We start from the raw sequence: 22,100 nt of genomic DNA, 5'->3' as shown, positions 1-22,100 counted from the left end.
TCCTTGTAGCGCATGCTGGTGAAAAGTTCTACACATATTTGAGGTTCGTTCAGATCATCCTGCACTCATGAATTAGTTCATTGTGATTTGGTTCTTGTTCGGTGAATTGGTCCTTGTTCGGTCCACAAGCACCAGTTTGGTGCTTGTGCAAGCTAAGTCTATTCGGAACACCGGACCAGGTTGCATTGGTGAAAAAAAAAAAAATTGCAGGATGCAGCATCTCTTGTATTAGTTCAAGAAGTACAGGATAATCACTGAACCTCTAAGGGGGAAAAAAAATGAAATAATCAAACATCTGTCGTATATTTTCTCTTGCACACCTCTGTCTTTGCAGCTGTTGATGTGCGGCACTGGCCAGTTCAGCATAGCCGACTTCAAAGCCAATCACACAGTCAGCGGCTTTTCTTTCGAGTTCAGAAAGGTAAGATGCCTTTTTTTTTTACTACCCTCATAGTGCTAAGGTTTCCGCTACTGTGGCTGGTAGAATGAGCAATTGCTTCGCGACCTGGTTTGTTTGAACCGTAAGTGCGCAAAATGGTCGTTCACTTTCGGTTTCAAGCATCCCTGAGTATTCTGTCTTTCTTAGGATCACAGCAATGGTACATAGTCTTTTCTATTTTTTTCGTGTAGAAGTGTGCATCAGTAAGCTGGTTAGAGACCATGAAACAATTATGAACGTTTCATGGCCTGTGTGGTTTGAACAGACAAGCAATGAATAATGAAAACATGAATCTCCATTTCTGTTCCTGTGTTTTCTATGAATAATTCCGCCTTCTGTCATTATAAGTTGTGTGGTCTTGTCATTTTGCTCTATCATTGCATAAACCTTACCTGGCATAGGCAAGATAGAATTTCAACGGTTAAAGTTGGTAATTAGCACTAATTAGTAATTTGGATGTGTACCTTTATAATTTTCTTTATTATTATTATCATCATCATCATCATCATCATTAACATTATTGTTATTTTACTATTATTATAGCCACAAGTGAATCCTAACTTTCGTAGCAATACTAGGTGGAATTCAGAAACTTGCATTGCTTTGCTTGCCTTTGGCAGTGGCCTTGTTGACTCTGCTAGGTGGACATTATTACCAGGCATTCCTCAAATAGAATATACATCAAAGCCCATTTTTCGTGTTACGGCAAGTTAGCTTCAACAAAGCACCACAATTATCAATTTATCTGTTTCCAGTCCACCAACTACGATTTCTTTCATAGAGGGCTGCGGGGCTAAATGTGTTATCTTCATTTTAAATGAAGCTCTCTATTTACCCCTCAGGCACCAAGCCCGAGCTGTACTTGTCCTAGCTGTTTGTGCCAGTATCACCATAGACAAACTGCACGCGTTGAGGATACAGCTTCTCCTGCTGAAACTTCGAGTTTCTTTGATGCTTTTGATTTCTTTCGTTTTCATCTGTTCGGATAAACATTCTCAAACCCTACAAGCGTACCGAGGGATAACTTCTTGTTAGTGTTCATCATCATCATCATCATCTTTATGTCCACTGCAGCACGAAGGACTGTCCCAGCAATCACAAATTACACTCTGCTTGCACTAGCTGACCCCATCTTATGCCTTAAAGTGTCCTAATGTCATCAGAACCCCCTAAATTTATGCCATCCTGAACTACGCTTCCCTTCCCTTCGCATCTATTCTACATGGTTGGTGTGGAGTAGAGGCAGAGCGTTTGGCTTCTGTACTCAGTGTAGATGCTTTTCAATAATATTTCGGGCAAACATATAAGGTAAGCTACACTAGGCAATGTAGTTTTCGAATTTGCATATAACAAAGGTTATTTTGTACACTTCTTTTTTAATGAAAGAACTTGGGAATTAGAGGGTTAATGATACAGGTTACATCTCCCTCAGATTTTGTTACAAACATTCACTTGACTGCAGATATGCAAGTACACTGTACTGACTGAACTTCACTGCTAGACTTCAACGATTCACTACTCCCCCCCCTACGAAGTGCTGTGGGTTCAAACATTTAATCTCTATTTCTTGCAGAAGCAGTATTCTATGGGGATCAGTTTCAGAGACTTGCTTTTGGCGAGACTCGACACTGGAAGTGTCGACACGGTCGACAGCACTCTTGACACCGTGCGAAGACTTGGCATAGCGCCAGAAAAAATTGTAAGCTGTATGTGCGGACACGTCCACTGCCGAGTCTCACGAAAGCGAAACTATCTCTGAAACTGATTGCCCAAGAATGCCACCCCTGTTCTTAGTCTATAAAAAAAAAAGTACTTCGTGGCTCCCAAGAACTTTGTGCTAGGAACAAAGCCCTGCTGCAAATCTGCAGGTGCTGGACTGGTTCTGGACGGCGGTGTCAAACTTCACTGAGGAGGAGATGGCGCGTCTGCTCCAGTTCACCACCGGCTGCTCCCAGCTGCCACCGGGGGGCTTTGCTGAGCTCAATCCACGCTTCCATCTGAGTGCGGCACCCACTTTTGGCAGCCTGCCTACGGCACACACGTGGTAAGTGGTGCTGTCTTTCTTGGCGAGCGAACAGCTTGAAGGTCAACAAGGGTATGCAAACGACACAAACGCAAGCTTTGACCAACCCGCCAATGATCAATCCGGTGCCCTCCTCTGTGGTGTTGTCGTAGCCCATTGCGTAGCTGAGAGACACTAAACCCCATAATTTAATTAGGTTGTAAGTTGCCCCTTACAAGCATGTGCACATGTCGCTGTAACAAAGTTCCTTACAAAATGGAAATTTTGAAAATAGCCCCCTTTCTGTAAAATTTTAACAACCCTCCGTTTAATATAATCTCCTTTGTTGTATTTATAATACCACCAGGCTCAGCGCAATGTGTTTGAGACAAAAGTTGAAAATCTGTTTTCTTTTTAGTGCAAACTGTGGCTTGACTCGCATTTCCATATCACTGGGTTTTCTTTTTTTGTGCATGTTGTTCTGCAAAGAAAGCACGATAGAGACGTTCTGCTTTGCAAAAGCTGAACAAGCGTGATGCCTTTACCTAGTGCTAGAGTTTCAAGTGGATTTAAGTTTCCATTAAGGCAAGTAAATCATCGTCGGTTGCATTTACACAGATTCTGTTCCTTCTGGGGAGGAAAACACCACAACATCCACAGACTATGTGCCATCCGTGAGCCACATCTCGGCACAAGTGTTTAGTGTGCTTTTTGTCATGCTTTTAATCACATATCATTGATGCCATTTGGAAAAGCCATGCAGTGTATGGGGGCGACAGACTACCTCCTTCGTGCGCTTCATGCAGCTTATTGTTAGTGGGAGCCTTTTGCAATGTCATTTACTGCCTTGATAATCATAAGCAGCCAGTATCCTTCGCCTTAGGCTTAGCTATATACAAGCATTTAAAGTGCATTTTGTCATAGTTTGAATCAAATCTTATAGAGGCATGTTGAAAAGCTGCACATTGTATATGCTGCCTCTTTCCCACACACCATGCAGCATATTGTCAGCAAGCACATTTTGCAACATCACTTGCTGCCTCCATAATCATAGATACATAACCAGTGCCATTCACCTGATGGCTCATCTGACGCACTCATTGCTTCCACAGTTTCAACCAGCTCTGCCTTCCCGACTACGACTCGTACGAGCAGTTTGAGCGGGCCTTGAGGCTCTCCATCAATGAAGGAACTGAAGGCTTCGGCATGATCTGATCCGCGGCTCTGAATCTCGCTCCGAAGCTGTTGTACCCGCCAAGAAAGTTCAGTGCGTGTGTGTGTTACCGGTTGTGAATGGGCACGACTTCGCCGCTGCATCACGGATTGCCGTGGTTGGTGCTACAAGAGGAGGGGCTGCAGAATTTGATGCCAAGTGTTCCAACAGTGAAGAAGGCAACTTTGTTGGGTTTTTCTTTCTTCTTCCTTTTGTATTTCTAGTGAAATGGAAGGTTTTGGTAGTCAGCGAGGAGCGATGAGATGTCATGTGCTGTTATTTTCAGCTGGCACATCAACGAACACACAATTGTGATGTGCCTTGGTGCTTTCATGTGCCGCACTTGTAAGCATCTCCTGCATACAATTTTTTTTTTCTCGTTGTGTACTTTTATGCGAGCCCATTGTTGACGTGTCAAAATATGCAACGCACACGGCAGCGCCAACTTTTCGCCACGGTTCATTCATCGCTGCTGTGAGTTACTATGGCTCACTTTGTTTGTGCAGTGTAGTTTGTGGCGTCTTTCTGAAATGATTTCGTTGCCGTCAGAAGTGCAATTTGCACTGGACGGGAAACGGTATGAATGTATAACATCGTTATCTTTCTTTCTTTTTTTTTTCTCAAAGCACCATTTAGAGAGTCCAATAATGACATTCTATAGCTTCGTTGTGTACTTAAGATCATTCATTCTTCAAACACTCGCTGTAGCTGGAAGTTTCATTAAAACTAAGTCATTAACTTGAAACAAGCACTGCAGAAGTGTGCCACCTCCCCTAGCTCTAATACCTGCCAGACCTTAGCACACGCTGAATGCAAATGTTTTCAAAGTTACCATGGACTCTCTACAAAGTAGTCTTATAGCTTTGCGCAGGGAACTATTAATGAACTTTATTAGGCCTCTTGAGAGGCACATCTTTGCAAGACAGGTGATACTTAGGCAAGTTGTTGTGTGTCATGCTGGACATGACGTAGCACGTTATAACATGCCTTACCATTCCTTTATTTCGGCCATATTTTATCGTTATGCCATGCCGTTGATTCCCAATAATTCAAACTCTGGCAATTAAAAGTTACGTTTACTCAATATAAATATCAAAATTTGAAGGGGCTAGCCATCAGCCTATGCACATTTAAAGTCTATTGATTCAAACTGGACCTTCAGGTAGTTTGAACAATTTGACTTCCCTTCCCAGGGAGCAACAGGGAAGCCAGAAACGGCTTTTGAGAGGTAAATCCTTATTCATAGCTGCATGAATAGTCAAAAGTGTGCTTGCGTTTGATTTCCAGGACACCATTCACGGTGAATGGCGCGGCTACCTGGTGGTGCCGCCGACCCAGTCTCCACAATTGCAGCCATGTAATACATATAATAATATGTTAGCCTATGAATTATAGATTCTTTTTTGTCTGTTCGAAATCTGTTTGTGTATACCTTTTTGTACAAAAGCTTGCGATTCTGTTGACGGATCGCATTTTACTTAGCTTCAAATAATTCAGACAGAGGTTTTCGGTCCTTTAGAGCTTCAATTACCATGATTCAACTGCTGTATTTTTGTGGTGTTTGTGTCTTTACTTGCATCTAGTGCTTCATAGCGCACTCAACTTTTGTTCTCCACGACTCTTCCTAGTGTGGAGGAAGCAATTGCATTTCTGTGAGGGTTGGCCAAATGAAACCTGGATAAAGTGCAACAGTTTGGTCTGGCTTCACATTCCCGCCCAGGCATTTATTTCTGACAGCTCCAACACAGGCACGCTGATCGAAAAACAATACTGCATATTGTTTTGTTTTTTTCCATGTAGATATCCATATGTGAAACTGTGCCAGTTTTTACTGCATTACTGAACTCCTTATGAGCTGCAAGTTCAATAACAGATAACAGTATTGCAAGCTCGACCTCTGCCACATCCAAGTTTCGTTTGGTCGGCCCTGATGTGTGTGTGTATATATATATATAAGAAACTCGCTATATTCCATTTTAGACTGCGTTAGGGGGACCACTCGATCGACTTTAACCAATCCAATCGCCATGGCGACCTTGTAGCATTCCTTTTGATGCGAACAAGAAAAAGCGGCTGTCTAGTCATGTTTTGTATGTCAGGTTTTGCTGCAACTTCGATGTTGCCTTAGGTAAACTCGCTGCTAGGGACAGCCTTTTTGCGCTTTCTCCGCAGTTCCTTGTTCAAAAGCTATAGTTCCTTGCTAATTTAGTAAACCTCATGATCACAAGGGCGCCCTTTCATTGCTGCAGTGAGCCAACTTGGACAAGTTGGTTCTAAACCGAGACAGTCAATAAAAAATAAAAAAATATAGGTAAGAGAAAGTGTGACCGATTTTAACAACATTGTGAACATGGTGCAGACAACAGGCCAGTGGCAAGCGGACAGCACAGACGCCTGCATGGTCCGTCTGCCTTCTGGCTGCTGACCTGTTGATGCCGCTTATATATAATTTCATTGCTGACTATAAGCGAAAAAAGAAAAAAAAAAAAAAAAGAAGTGATGCTGTGCTTCTTAAGCATTGCTTCCTGGCCTCTTTCGTGACAGATGTAGAAATTAACGCTGCTCAACTGGAAGCAGTTTCGCGAATTGCGTTCAGAATTCGCTGAGCTGCATCAAAACCTTGCTGTTCACAATACTAAACCATGTCCGAGCATAAAGCGTTGCACAAAAGGAGTACCGATAGAAAAGGAATTGTCTTGTTTCTGTTTCTTTATTGGATAGCGGTCAACCCAGTAATCGCAACATGAAGCCTCAATTCCTCGAGCGCGCAACAAATAATTAATTACGTCACCTTTAAATGCACCAGTTCAAAACGTGCCAGGGGCAGCGCAACTTCAGCCATCGAAAAAGAAGACTGTTCGATGTCATCAGTACTATGATGTGGCGATCTCGTGGTACTGGACACCACTGAGGAAACGAAAAGAAACTGTCACCCACCCGACAGTAGCACAGAGCTACAGAGGAAACTTGTCCACCGTAGCCTAATGCTACCGTCGGATGAATGGGAATTTTCTTTTTCATGAACCTTTCCTCCACCTTGTGGTATTTGGCAGAGCTCACTCGAGGAACACCACTGACTACACACGCGCACACACTACGGCCATGCTGCCGAAAGGCGAGTCCATTCAGCATTTGGTGGGACAAAAAGGGAGAGCCGGTTTTCCAGAATTTCCAAGAGAGGCGCACAGTTAAAAGGGCGAATTTGCCAGCTTTCGGTGATGGTTTATCATATGGCCTTCAATTACTGTACCAGGCTGACTGGCACACTCTTGAAATGTGTACAATGACATGTGACCTCCACATCCCCTGTCAGTGTGCATGAATAGTCTTTTTTTTCGAGGCCGAAGCCACGCAGCTCTTGATGCACGTTTTGAATGGACTGCGTTGAAAGTGCTGTAATTGATCACTTGTAGCACTTTCGAGAAAGTGAGATTTCGTAAAGTAATCGTGAAGTCGACAGTTACTTCAAATAGAAATAAAAAAAGAAAAGGTAGGACACAAAATTCTTTTTGTGTCGTTATTCCTTGAACAATGATCAACACCTGCCAGACAAGGGAATCCTGAGCCTGGGAGCAGTGTTTCTGACAAGAGTACTTGCGTTCGTCAAGGCCTGACCTGTTTTCTTCGAGGCCTTGCTTATCTTACCACTCTCCCTTGTCAAAACTACTTTGCTTGTTTGCCTGTCGCTGATCACATCAAGTTACCTGGTTTGGACTGCTTGACAATGCCATAATTACAGCGGGAGCCTCGTGAAGCTGTTAATATGGCAGCTTTTTAGTCCTACCACAGCACTTCCCTCATGCTTTTGTCTGAAGAATGCTTGATGTATGAAGGGAATACGAGTCTGAGCCCTTAATCTACACACCAGATAGCTGGTTATCACTGGCCAACAGTGCCGTGTCATTAAATGCATTCTCTTTAAGAGCAGCCTCCAGCTGAAATCACAACCAGATACACATCTCGAATGTTTTTCTCCCACACAAGGTAACAGTGCGACATTTTCGCAAGGAGAGCTCCACAAGTTGCTTCTGATCTCGTCAAAGGGTTGTTTGGTGGAAATTGCACAACTCGCCTGTTGACCCGCGCCATGTGTTGTCTTGCGCAAGTGGGACTTTCTGCAGAGTCGGTACAGCGCCAGAAATTTATATCGGAATTAGCGTCAACAAGCGCTTTAGCATGCTTGTGTGACAGTGGTGTTAGTATTGTTTCTATGTGGGTTACCGAGCAACAAACCTTTGAGCACATGGCACGCATAGTGGGCGCTAGTATAAAAGGGGAATGCCTCATTTGCTGCAAAGATCATTAAAGGGACACTTAAGACCAGCATAAATCAGTTTAGACATTTTAGAAATTATGATTAGGAATTTTTTTTTTTTTCGAAACTCTATTTTCATCTATTTTGGCATAGAAGTTACAGCAGAACAGTGAGCACCAAACTTCGCTTTGTTGAAGTGCAAGCCAAAAGATAGGCACAGGTCTAAGCAGGTATGTACACCAGCAGACCCTCCGACCTTTAAAGTTCAAGAAATTGCTACAGTCAATGCCCAAAAATAAAAGATGTTGCTTAAAAACGTTGAAAAAAATGTTTTAGTACTTGTGATGTCGACTATTAAAATAATCCGCCGCCTCTGTTTTGTAGCAACGCTGCAAACAGGCACGCTTCTCAGTGTTGTTTAACAGGTACTGATAGGCTAGTTGACAATTTATGATTTAGTTAAACAGCACACTTGAGAAAAACAAAAGAAATACATGGACTTGAAAGGGAAAGAAATGACGTGCACACATGTACGTCTCTTTCATTTTTTTCTTGTCCGTGTCGTTTTTCTTTTTTTAAGTGTACTGCATAGCAAAGTTTCACGAATTCTCATTATTCAGAGCTAAAATGATCTGCATCACAGGCGGACACGTTTATAAAATGGTGTGGGTGACAGTTCGTGCAAGTGCAAGTCGGAATAGACGAGCGGGTCCAAAAAATTCAGCCCTAGATCGGATGAAAAAAATATTCTTAAAATCACTGACATCATACGACATTCGTAAACAATTAGTTTGTGAAAAGTCGCATAGAATGATGGACGAAATGCAGAAGAAAGGCAGGATAGATGCACTGATAAGGTGTCCTTTCAGCGCATGCGTATTGTACCTTGTTCTGCTTGCCATCCAAAAAAATAAGCTAGTATGCCAGCTCATCCAGTTTACTACTATTCTTAACCTGAAAGAAGCTCTTAAAAATTGGGTGCTTTACGATAAACTCGTAGAAGTTTGTCGGTTTAAAGTTGGCAGCTATGCATTAGTGTAATGTCCCGAATTTGGAAGTGGGTAGTTTCCCGTATTTGGGTCACCTTTGGAGCAAGAAACGTTCTTGAAACTTGCTCTCTGTTCTTAGAATGCAGTGTAATCTTCCTCTACCAGAAAACAGTAAAGTGGAGGTGATTACATATTGTCAAATTTAGTGATGTCACGCAAGCTGGTGCACGAACTTCGAGGCAGCGTTGGCACCCGTCTATTGTTTCTGCAAATTTTGAAGCTTGCCGAGGCTCGTCTCGCAGAAAGGTCTTGCTATTGTGAACGTGTGGTTCACTAATGCAGCTTAGCTTAGTATTCCCTTTTAATGTCTCTTTAAACATCCTTAATTTTAGCAGTGAATAATTATCCACGACACCCGAATATAAGGGATACTTAGCATGTATCACTATGTAATGTTCCAAAACTTGCGCGATTAGGAGTTTGTATAATTATGGCACCCTCTAGGTTTCACGTAGTTGCACGCAGCCTGCATGCAACTAATATTGTCCTATCTTGTGCCATTGCTACGTGGTTAGTAAATGATTATGCAACCATGTTTAAAACCACAGGATGCGAAGTGTCAACGACATGACTCACCTTTGTTGCCTGCTGCTTGTGTCGCACATACCAGTGGCTCCAGTGCAAATTACAAATTAAGAGCTTTCTGCTTTTATTTAATCCTGCGTCATATGCCTTACATAGAGAGACTGGGTGGTGTTCATACTGCATTTTTCTTTATGGTGTCCACTCTATTACTCCAGATCATGCTTGGGAAAAAGCGTATGTTTTGCATATTAAACCATGTTTTACACTGTGTCTCAGTGTCTGCTGCACAGAGAAAACTCGCACGGATTTCCACATGAGGTTGCAGGTTTCGAGTTCCAGTCACGACAGCCACACTTTGATGGGGGCGAAATGCAAGAACGCTTGTGTACTTGGGCTTAGATGCACGTTAAAGAACTCCAGGTGGTCAGAATTAATCTGGAGCACTCCACTCCACAACTATTGTAAACACCACTGTTGCTTTGGGATTGCTGACGGCACCACGTCAATGTAACTAAAACCTTATCATTCCTATGCCACGTCCCACACAGGTCATGCTCTACTGCTTCCAACTTTTAACTTGCTATAGGTATCTTCGACGAAAAGCACACTATGAAGCAAGTCTAGACGTAACTGGCAGAAGTTTGAAGGATGCCGAGTGCCACAAGTCAGTCAAATGTTGGCACAAGCAATGTGCTGGCTTCGTGTGCTCAAATGATTGATTGTGGCTTAACTTGGACGAGGTGTGGGGGGGATTACTGATAGGTGCCTTTGTAGAAAGCCCTGGCTTAATTTTTTATCACCTCAGATTTTTTTTTTTTAATATGAACCCAAGTCGTTCTTTGCTTTGACCGAAACGTGGGGTGCCAGTGCTGCCTGGAATCAAACAAGCAGCCTCATGTTCAGCACCACTCACGTGCTCAAACCACCAATAGAGTACCAGGAAAATGAATCCACACACCTATCGTTGCTGAGCAATGTAACAGTTTTGTTGCTCCTAGAGGACACCAAAAAAAAATGCGTTATGTGTTTCGCGCACATAACTCATCCCTATGCATGTATAGTTTGCAGCTCCAATTACAATCCTTGAAAATCAAGACAAGGTGGTTCGCAAGGGACATACTAGAGGCGTGAAGGGATCAACAGCGGTCGAAACGCTGGAGCCAATGTGTCGACAACGGACTCCTCTCCGTCGGGGTAGCAACCGCTTTCTTCTGCAGAGTGTTACTCGGCAGTATTCGTGTAAGCATAGCGCACGCTCCCCCGTCTTCCGGCCCCCTCAATAAGGTCGGAGGAAGAGAATAAGCTGGTGCAGAGAGTAGGGTAAGGGAAGTGCTAAAAAGAATAGGGTAGGGAGGCCTCAGCAAAATAACGGATAGGAGTACTGCTGTCAGTTCTTCCCAGAAGTAAGGGTGACAAAAAACAAAAAGGATGCACTGTCGGCACAAATTTAAATGCAAACAGGGAAATAACTGATCGGAACATCTGTTACACCTGATTACAGGGAAGTGCAACAGGCAATCGCTCTGTAGCCGATTTCAAAGCATGGAGTAGTTCCAAGTGTACATTTTCGGGTCTGCAGTAATGTATTCGTACAAATGCAGGTGAACCTGTAAATGGAACAATGCATTGTAGTAGTTTTGGGATGGCTTGCGTTTGAAATTATGCTGATAGTACACTTAGCAGTTCAATAACAAACTGAAGTTTTCTTACACTTTTTCTGGCTTTGTTGCCTACTGGCTTACGACTGCAATTAAAAATCATTCCTCAGGGTTCTGCTTATTCTCGTGTGAATGAATGAATTGTCCCTTTAGTTCTTTGTGGTAACGACGATACAGTCAAAACGTGTGTTAATTTGACAATCATGAGTTTAACCAGGCGCTTATGTGCCAAACTAGGCCCGTGTTTCTTAAGTGCTCTTATTTCAAGCAAATTTCGGTCTGAAGTGAGGTCAGAATAAGACTTCAACAGTATTGGTGAAATTATCCAAAAACCAACAACGTCACCAGGAGCAAAGCTTGGATCTTTTATTTTAAAGAAATGTTTGGGAAGGTCAGCACAGACAAAATATATATATAAATATATACGTCGGTGTGCCAGGTAACTTGTTCACTTGAAAACAAAGTGTCTCTTCAGACTAGATCTTTGTTGACAAAGAAATAAAAGCCAAAGTCCCAGACATTTTTTGCTTTTCTTTAAGTAGCGACAAGCTTTCAAGCACCGCCGACAAATCTCATTGGGCAGCACGCATTCTGGCAGCCATGTTATTCTTAACACTGTTTCCCCCGCAGTCGCTTGAGCGTTGCTCTGAGCAAACTTCAGGGCAGGCTGAACACGCACTATAGTGAACATGCAGCATTTCTGTGCACATTTATCTTTTTGTCTTTTCCTAGGGCGAAGGATTTTCTGTGGTTGGCCCGACCGCAACACAACGCGGCAGGCGTCGCCGTAAAGATTGTGTTGAGAACGGGCACCGTCAGCACGTACGGTTCACAATTACGGCGACAAATTTCACGTTCGGCCTCGGCAGTGCAGTCCTAAGCCGCTTTTGGGTTCGTAATCATCTGGCCTCCTGCCTGAAAATTATATTTGACCCGTGCGGTGCTGCAGCGGCCATTGATGGTCTGATGCTATCTACGCGGATACGCCACTTCAGGAGGTTAGGAAGAACATGGCGACTGACGGAGGTAGATGTCGCTACTTGAAGAAGGAGCAGAAAATCGAAGGACATTAACAAAAACGAACAAAAAAAAAAAAAACGGTGTCGCGAAGTCTTGAAGGAGGCAGTGCTACACACAGCCATTGCCCCTGCATTAAAAAGAAAAATACTGTTGTTCTTTGACTCTGCCGCGTGGCAGAATTTTGCCATAAATACTCGCACATGGAAGTGCTTCAACCATAAAAACACTTTCCCAATGAGGAAAGCTTAATACTTTTTTTTGTTGTTGTTGCTGTTGTTCTCGAACTGATATGTCAAAGGCATGCAGGCATGTTACACATTTCTTGCATAGCTGCCATTTAGAGAGATCATCTTGGTTGGCAACTTGGACCCGCATTGCACTTCGGCCCAGACGCGCGTAGGCAGCACCAGTGACTGACTGCAGAAAGAAGGCGTAGCCAAGTCTACATCCACAGCGTTCATTACTCCAGCTTTCCACATCGTTTAGCACACACACACTTTCTCTCAAACAACTTTGTGTGGAATGGTACGATTTCACATTGAAGAGTGTAAGTATCCCCCCAACTCCCGTTTCCAGGTTAGGTGTACAAAAACGACCATACCTTGTGCACCTAATACTACATGCAAAAGGTATAAGAATTCGGTGAACAAGGTTTAAGTCCCGTAGTGGCACGCAGGCTTAATACGTCGAGGCTTGTTGGATGTTCGTGAGGCTTTCTTCAAAGACCGGCTATGTGGAGGTTGGCGTCAAGCTGTTCCAAGTACCTGCGCATGACAGAAACAGCAACGGTTGAATGACTATGTGTTCTTGTGAATAGAAAGTTTCATCACCATTAATTAAGGCTGGTTGTTCGGCATGCAGCTTTGCATCTTAACTTAGATTCACTTTGGACATACTAATTTGTTGTTGCTGCTCCAGACTTGCAAAGTTGTAAAACATGCTGCATCAATTTTTTTTTAATACACCAATTTTCAGCAAATTCCTATAAAAATATGGCTCGTGTGATTACTGAGAATCGCTTTTTCTTATAAAACAAATTTTCGCAGCATCTTCATTTCACATGCATTTGAATACGGACATCACTGTTGGCCCCCAAGCTAAAAGCTTCCTCCGAATGGTTGTTGCTTAAGGACAAAGGTCTCGGCAAAGGAAGCCATAACCTGTCCCGCCAATTGTGTGCACTGCAGCAGCATCAAGGTTGTGTCAGCCAGCCTAATTATTAAAGCCAGCCACATGTTCTAGAGAAGCCAAGGTGGGGGGCTCACCCACCGCACGCTACTAATCTTTCCTTGAAGCTTCCGTTCAGTAGGTGTAGCGTAGAGGATGATATGCATTGGAGGAACGCATCTTCTTCAGGTTAATCTTTTTCTAGTTGGCTAATCATGCAATGCATAGCTGTAGAAGTGCTGCACAGAGTACAAAAACGGAACTGCGCAAAATTAACTTACTTTGAATTCCACTGCTCCACTCTCGCCCTCAGTATGCTTGGTCCGAATAAACTTGAGAGCTGATTCAAGCACTGACTTGCCGCGCTGGATGTCAGGGCATTCTCGCAGTTCTGCGCAGACGCGTCATAGAGGGTGCTCACTTACGTGCCAGAATACAGGGTGTTCCTGCAAAACTGTGTGAAGCCTTAGAGAAATACAAATGAGCATTGCGCCCTGTCCTCGTGAGCAACTCGGAGCATTTTTTAACTCCATTAATTAACCAACTTCTAAAGTATCGCTTCAAACACATCGTCAATAGAGAAGTTGTGGAGCTTGTTGACAAACATACAAATATATTTTTTTCCATAATGGTAGCTGCTGTGGTTTTAATTTTTCTGGGTTGCAAACAAAGTGCGCGACATTTGTAAAAGTAACTAGGCGCTTCTGCGTGGCGGCATTAGTGCCCTCAAACGTGCTGCCAACGAATATATATATGCCCCTTATGGAGCCCTGTAGCTATTCCACATAAATTCTGAAGATCGGCTCATTTTTAGACACAAGATTTCTTCAAATGCACACCCACCAGGCTGTAGAAAATGGGCTCGAAGAAGAGTTCAATGTGCAACTTGAACACTCGTTTTCCCACGCCTTTCACCACGTTGGGGAGCTGTCAAGAACAAATGAGTGCACAAAACTTTGAGAACTACTCGGCAGTCTAACAGAGTATCGTAAAAGGTAGTATTTCAACACTGCCACATTAGATTGTAAGTATGGAAAGCTTAAGGTTACACCACCCTACCAGTTTATAATTTCTTTATTTCTGCTGCCAGTTGACCAAAATGTGAGCATCAGAAAGAAGTCTACAAGATAGAACTGCAGAGGCAGAGATGTGCGCTGTCCAATCTGGTAATTGGACCATTCAAGAGCAGGTCCACCTGAACATGATTAGTATATTAATATGCCTCACTGCTCGTTGCTTACACATGGTGTACTATTTCACTCCAGTGCCTTTGTTGTAATACACTTTAAACTAAGTCTATTGTACACTTTCGAAGTGAAGAAAGTTGGGCAAGTTGGTATGCATTCATATTTAAGAAAGTTCCAAGCAGCATTAAAAGATGCAGACAAAGGACAGAGAAAACAGACCGACAGCGCAGGTTCGTTTTTTCGTCCGGTCTGTTATGCGTCTTTTCGTACTGCTTGGAACTTTCTTAAATATGCATGTGTCCTCTAAAACACGCTTTTAACGCCATGACCATAATTACTCGTACGTATTTCCTAGAAACACCTGCGCAAACAAATGCTTTGTGATATGTTCATCAGCAGTTTAGCAAAATACTACAGAATCCTGCATATGATACAAACAACATTGTAAGGTAGCACACTAAACAAAAACACCTCTAATACGACTAAAAAACAGTTTTGTTTTTGCTCATTCTAAGATCAAGAAACACTTAAAACACCAAAAATTTTAAGTACTAGAACATAATACGAGAAGCAAAATTGACATCTGAGAATTCAGGTCAGTACCTTGCACTACACACAAGGCTTGACATACAAGGTTACAAGGCTTGACATACAAGGTTTAAAAGGCATACCCAAAACATTTTCAGGACTCTTCTTACATGCAGCCAACTTGGAACAGGATCGCATCACAATAAGAATAGCCAAGAGGTGAACAAGACTTGCCTAAAGCATGCCAACACTGTTCATTTTTCAACCTCCTCCCCTTCTCCATTATCTTATGCTCAAAAAGGCTACATATACTAGTTTGCAGCAGTAAGGTGAACCCCAACCCATGTTTTAAGCCTCACCTGGCTGCACAATGTCTCCAGCAAAACCACGTGGTGTGCGTAATGCCTGTGTCTCGACGCTTCCGAGAGAGCAGGCAGGAATTCAGCGACGCTCGTCGACACCTGAGGTACCTGGGACAGCTCCGCTATGAGGTGGATGCACCTGGCAGGGGCAAAAAAAAGGAGCCGTTCAAAAAAAGTGGTAGCCGTTCTCACACGCAAATCTCGCACAATAATGTCAGGAAGGCACGCGCAATCGCGCAGACATGGAATGAAAAGAAAACCAGAAAAGTGAAATGCGGCGACTAGCGTTGAGGAACGTTCCAACAAAAAAAGTGCAGCCAACTAAAGACAGATTCCACTGGTCAGTTCAGATTGCTACAGCGGCTTCACAAAGGTTCCGTCAGACGGGAACGAAGCTTTAGTGTTTGCGCAGGCATGGTCCAGTGGCAATAATGAAGCCAGAGTATCTGTGTCCCTTTGGCTTCACCACAGGATGGATAACATTTTCTTTATTGATGGTACCGTAAAGCTCCACTTTCACGGTTCATCATTTCACGGTTCTCACTGCTGCCCTGTTCCAAGTTTTTGTGTGAGTGGGTTACATGTGCACCTCCTTTTTTTTTCTCTCGTCATTTGATCTCTCGTTACGTATTAAACCTGTACATTAGTAGCACGCCAAACTTTTTGCTCGGCTAACCTCCCTACCTATCATTAAAATTTCTCTCACCGGCATGCACATATTTTCACTAGTGGTTGATACAACAGTGTCCTTGTGACACATGCTTGGAAAAGGCAAGTTGTGTGCACGATGGGTGGGCTATGCGGTATGAATAACGTAAAATGTCAGTGCACCTCCATGAGACTATTGCCCTGGCTAGAAGCCTGGCATAACCCAGCACCAACATTTTGAACAGCTTAGCCCACATGATCGAAATGAAAAATATTGTATCTTTTTTGGTCACTACGGTCATCATCATCAGCCTGGTTATGCCCACTGCAGCGCAAAGGCCTCTCCCATACTTCTCCAACTACCCTGGTCATGTACTAATTGTGGCCATGTTGTCCCTGCAAACTTCTTAATCTCATCCGCCCACCTAACTTTCTGCCACCCCCTGCTATGCTTCCCTTCCCTTGGAATCCAGTCCGTGACCCTTAATGACCATCGGTTATCTTCCCTCCTCATTACATGTCCTGCCCATGCCCATTTTTTTTTCTTGATTTCAACTAAGACGTCATTAACTCGCGTTTGTTCCCTCACCCAATCTGCTCTTTTCTTATCCCTTAACGTTACACCCATCATTCTTCTTTCCATAGCTCGTTGTGTCATCCTCAATTTAACTGCTGTATATTGCAGTAAAGGGCAATAATATATATATATATATATATATATATATATATATATATATATATATATATATATATATATATATATATATATATATAATAAAGTGACTTTTGCTCCTCCTTTAACTTTGTTATTATGAGGTGTCAGAGTGCACTATTAAGCACAGACTCGTTTTTTCACTTCTTAAGGCTGCGACACATTTTAAGGCCATCTTTAAGAAATCTATGCAATGTGCACCATTATGAAAACATACCCATCAGCCAACTCCCAAGGCTCCGATGGTTTCCGGTAGTTCCAGTCGGTTGGCAGCCCTGCTTTTGGAGTGAGACTTTCACAGGAAAAAGCCTGAAGGAAAACATAAAGGAAGCAGAGGCTGCGGTTAACTGTTGCAGCCAGCTGTTTCTGTAAAGCACGAATTACTCTATGGTACAGCATCTGCAAACCAAGCATTCCACAAGGTGTCATACACAGGTGGCAGTATACAATGGGCAGTCAAAAAGTCCCTGGAAAGGTGGTTCAGCATGCTAATGTTACAACCTACAGCAATGCTTGCCTAATCACCTTCGAAGTAGGACCCTTGCGCCCACAACACACTTGCTCCATCGCTCCTACCACTGTTTGAAGCAGCGGTGGAAGGCTTGTTTTGGAAGCTGTTGGAGCTTAGCCATCGCATTCGCTCTGATATCCTCCACGGTTACAAAACGTGTCCCCTTGAGGTCCATTTTCAGAGTAGGGAACAGCCAAAAGTCACCTGAAGCGTGATCCGGAGAGTACGGTGGTTGAGGGACAACTGGAATGTTATTCTTGGCGAGGAATTGCCGCACAACAAACAATGTGTGGCTTGGCACATTATCGTGATGCAGACACCACTTGCATTGCCGCTTGTCCCGTTGCTTCCTTCGAACCGCGTCGCACACCCTCTGCAAACCTTGCACGTAGAATTGGCCAGTAACAGACAATCCAGGCAGTACAAACTCGTAGCGCACCAAACCGTTGATGGCAAACAATGTAATGAGCATCGCTTTGACTTTAAATCTGACAATGCGTGATTTTTGTGGTCTGGGAGACGGTGGTGTGTGCCACTCTGATGACTGCTGTTTCATCGCCAGGTCGTAGGTGAACACCCAAGACTCGTCACCAGTGGCGATCTGTTGGAACAATGTCGAGCCCTGCATACTCCTTTCAAAGAGCTCGCCACCGATTTTCATGCAACATTCCATCTGATCTGCGTTCAGCTGCCTCGTAACAAACTTCGCACTGGTGCATCTCATCTTCAAATCATTGCGTAAAACGGCATTGATCCATATGAGATACCCACTTCTTGGTTTAACTCCTCGATTGTCATTCTTCTTTCAAGGAAATCAGTTGTTCCACCTTGGCAATCATTTCGTCATTTCGGGATATCGATCTCTCGCTGTAGTCGTCGTCCTCTAACATCTCCTGCCCTTTCTTAAACCGTGCAAACTGTGGTGTTCGTAAACTGTGGTTTTCTTTAGTGCATTATCACCGTACATTTGCTGCAAGGCTGATAGCATCTCTAAAGGTGATTTTCCCAATATGCACATGAACTTGATGTTCACACACTGTTCGAACTGTGACACTGTGCCGACTGCCCACGACTCGCGTCCACATCAAACAGTGCAGTGACACCACTGCGCACTGAAACCTGTTTAGACTTGCTCTGCCCATGTGCAGACACACCCAGCCCCCTACCCATGTATGTGTATGCTATCTTAATGCTCGTTTGGCGTCTGCGAAGCAATTCAGTGAACTTTCTGACTGCACCTCACATAGTGTATTATCGACACAACAATGGTCCACATCAAAGAGTAGAGCAACATGGCCATAACATCTGCAAAGCACATAATACATTTATGCTATCTAAGCTCGGTTGACATGATTAATATTTTCCAGCTTATATATATATATATATATATATATGTATAATTATTAGCTTATTAGGCCTCCCCTACAATCTCCAATACCCCTGTCCTGCACCAATCGATTCCAACTAGCACCTGTGAATTTCTTCATTTCATCGCCCCACCTAGTTTTCTGCCGTCGTCGACTGCGCTTCCCTTCTCTTGGCACCCATTCTGTAACCCTAATGGTCCACCGGTTATCTAACCTACGCATTATGTATATATATGCGTGCATTATAGTATATATATTATGCGTGCGTTGCACTATCAATTGTATTATGATGACGGCTATCAATCTGTCCACTAACTTGGGTATTTATATTTTACTAGATCTAGCCCTTGTAGTGTTAGCCAGCATCACTTATATATATATATATATATATATAGACAGATTGATAGCCGTCACCGTAACGCAATTGGTAGTGCAATGCATGCATAATGCGGAGGTTGTGGGTTCAGCTCCCACTGGCGACAAGTTATCTTTTCATCCACTTTCATTTGCCTTTTCTTCACTATTATTTCAACCACAGTTAATTTCCCCGATGCTTTCCTTGGCTTCATTGTCTGTTGGCTAAATGTGGTCATGTCGTCAAAATTGAGCCCCTCGGTTCCCCTCCTTCTTTCGAGTGTATGTATGTATGTATCTTTGTGAGACCTGTTGCACATTATAAGTGCACATATCTTTCAATACCCTCCAAAACAATATTGGGCAGCAATTACGTAAGATGTGTGTACGTGTATGAAATCAAACGTTTACAGAATTGCATGGAAGTACTTTGATCAGGTTCCCGACGTCAGCTTTCATGAATATTGAAATTAATTTGATGTAGGTTGTTCAACACCCCAGTCAACAAGAAGCAGTTGTGAAGTGTGCTTCAAATGCCGTAACCTGACACAGAAATACAAGATACCGCATTGGCATGACAAGCTGCCACATGACGTTACATCTTGAACGGTGCGTTTGGACAAAGAAAAAACATTTTTGACCATAACCAAAGCAAGGAAACGGCCGCTTACTCCAGGTACATGGAGATTGTACTCTCATCATCCAACAGTGGTATTTAACCCTTTCGCTGTCGGACCTTTCTGGCCGTGACGCACCCCCAGTGTCGGCTTGGTTACAGGGAACGAGCATAACAGGGAATGAACATAGCAATTTATTTTTGATTATGATTGGTATACAAATAACGTAGTCAATGCTATATGCACATTTCAGTGTTCTGCAGCTGCTGTTAGTAAACATCATCATCATCATCAGCCTGACTATAAAATCCGTTCAACATCCGAATCTGACGATGCGGAACCCTCTTCCTCGCATGCGACTCTGTCCGAGTCCGAATCCGAGCTCGGCTCGTATTCTAAATCGGAATTGAGCCACCGCACCAATGAGCAGACGAAGGTCCCGCGCTCTCAGCCATCCGAAAGTAACCGCGCGCTGGGAGGATGCGCTTTGAGTCGCCCGCACAACGGAGAGAAATGGGACATTGCGTGATCAAGAAGACAGAGGGAGATTGAAAAACGCTAAACAAAGTTCGAAGGGCTTTACATTTACTGCTGCAAGTCGGAAGCGAGGGTTCGGCGAGAGAGAGCGAAAGCAGCAATCGAGTCACTCTTTTCGGAGAGGCAACGGCACGTGCGCCTGAACTTGACGCGGCATAGCAGACACACCAACAGAAGAAAAATAAAAACCTTCAAACCAGCGGAGATGGCAGAACAACCCTTGAACCCATAACCACACGCGCGCGACGCGTGATCCAGCGAACGCGGAGCCACCGCGCCACTCAGCAAAGAGAAAGTGGGGAGTGGCAGTCGCACCGTACTCTTCAATACATGGGTTAACACAGGTCGGGGAGAATATACGAACTTGTAGAAAGAGTCAACAGATGGCGTGGCCAATTCAGGAGCGCCAGCTTTGCGCTCAGGCACGAAATTTTGAACGCACGATAGAGAACGTACCGGTACGTCAGTGACACCGTGGGGGGGGGAAGCGCGATGACGTACCGGTACGTCCGTGACAGCGAAAGGGTTAAACAGCAAGAAAATGCTTTTTTTCTCATGTTCCTAATATACCCAATCGGTAACAAGAAGCAACTTGCAAAAGCAGTTAGGTCCCTGACCTGTCTTCGGGCCTTGGGAGAATACATCACTCCTTAAGGTAGTGCACCAAGAACTTGCCAGAGACACCAGAGGCACAAAGCGACTGATTGAGGCAAAGAACGCTCAAAGGCAAGGAATGAATGTTGTGTGCAGCGCATACCGGCTGGTTAGTGTGCAGGGCGGGGTCGTTGTCGTGAAGCTTTTTGATGGCCTTGATGCTAGGCGTACCACTACTCCCGCCGGAGCCCCAGCCCTGGATCTCCTTGTAGTGGATGGTCTCCGCTGGCTGCTTGGCCACGCCGGCAAGGCCCTCCGTGATTTTGGCCTTCACCACCTGAAAGGCTTCTTCGCCTGCAGAGAGTGAGCGCGTTGCCAATTTTGGAGCCAGGCCTTCCTCGAGACTGTGGTTAGGAGACCTCGAGAGAGCTGAACAAGCGTGTGTGTGTGTGCAACGCTGCCGCTAGAGACGAGTGTTTGACAGATGTCACGTATCAAAAGAGCGAGCGAGATGTCTGGGCCAGAAATTCGCTACAACCTCTAAATTTAAATCTGTTGTGAGCTTTCCAGGACAGACTAACATGCAAGTTTTGGATTGGTGGTTGGATTACAATTGTGTATTCACAGTATGCAATCTCTAATTCCAATCAGACCACACAACTGACCCTAAGTTCATTACGCACGCAGGCGGCGAGTGATGTGCAAAACAAAGAGGTGGGCACTGATGCTTCTTATGGCACACCGTAGCTGCGTCAATGAACACTTCATACACAGACCAAATCCTTCCACTGTTGCAATTTACTTTTAAGATCAACACCAACAGGATGTGTTTTTCTCTCAACATGTGGTATCTCTCTAGCTAACATGTATTCCTGGTTACAACGTCCCTATTAGAATGTTTGCATATGTTTTCTGGCTACAGTGCTCTATTCCCGTGGTCTTACAAAATATATGTTTAGAAGCAAGGTTCAAGAACTTAATTATAAGCGAGGTTAAGTAAGGTTAGGTACGCACCGTAAGCCCTGACGACATTGGCAAGAGCAGCCGCAGCCCCTTGCCGCACTGACGGTATGCAATCTTGCAGGTTGTTAAAGAACAACGGGTAGACGGTCTTGAAAGATGCCCTGCAGGGAGAGAGTTTTAAATATGTGGTGGAACACGCATTGGTCTCAACTCGTGCAGCGGGTGAAGTGGCTATTGATACACTGAAACCCCAAGAACCTCGGCAAAAGTCACTCACACACTCCTGCATTCTTAAAGGAGCACTGACACGACACTTTTTACTTGTCATCTTTCTACATGAAATGAAAGTCTGAATACTATAAACCCTGGGAAAGATGCCGGTAAATGTCACA

The 22,100-nt window shown here is 43.9% G+C and overlaps 2 protein-coding genes across 3 annotated transcripts in view; one reads left to right on the top strand and one right to left on the bottom strand.

Moving 5' to 3' along the window:
• Positions 1–9,753, top strand: part of LOC126533622 (apoptosis-resistant E3 ubiquitin protein ligase 1) — an 84,972-nt gene extending 75,219 nt beyond the window's left edge. For both annotated transcript variants that reach the window (XM_050180784.3, XM_055072226.2), the window contains exons 18-20: positions 335–421; positions 2,308–2,483; positions 3,554–9,753. In XM_050180784.3, coding sequence (XP_050036741.2) covers positions 335–421; positions 2,308–2,483; positions 3,554–3,656 — 366 coding nt within the window. In that variant the 3' untranslated portion in view covers positions 3,657–9,753. The remainder of the gene's footprint in view (positions 1–334; positions 422–2,307; positions 2,484–3,553) is intronic.
• Positions 8,624–22,100, bottom strand: part of LOC126533623 (uncharacterized) — a 26,339-nt gene continuing 12,862 nt past the window's right edge. Inside the window, exons 11-17 of the mRNA XM_050180785.3 lie at positions 21,760–21,869; positions 20,909–21,099; positions 16,983–17,074; positions 15,403–15,544; positions 14,172–14,255; positions 13,610–13,719; positions 8,624–12,925 (exon numbers count right to left, since the gene is read on the bottom strand). Of these exons, the coding sequence (XP_050036742.1) occupies positions 12,880–12,925; positions 13,610–13,719; positions 14,172–14,255; positions 15,403–15,544; positions 16,983–17,074; positions 20,909–21,099; positions 21,760–21,869 (775 nt within the window). The 3' untranslated portion in view covers positions 8,624–12,879. The remainder of the gene's footprint in view (positions 12,926–13,609; positions 13,720–14,171; positions 14,256–15,402; positions 15,545–16,982; positions 17,075–20,908; positions 21,100–21,759; positions 21,870–22,100) is intronic.

This window comes from Dermacentor andersoni, chromosome 7 (genome assembly GCF_023375885.2).
Source record: "Dermacentor andersoni chromosome 7, qqDerAnde1_hic_scaffold, whole genome shotgun sequence".
Lineage (NCBI taxonomy): Eukaryota > Metazoa > Arthropoda > Arachnida > Ixodida > Ixodidae > Dermacentor > Dermacentor andersoni.
Note: the sequence above shows the minus strand (reverse complement) of the source record. Positions and strands in the feature narration are given on the sequence as shown.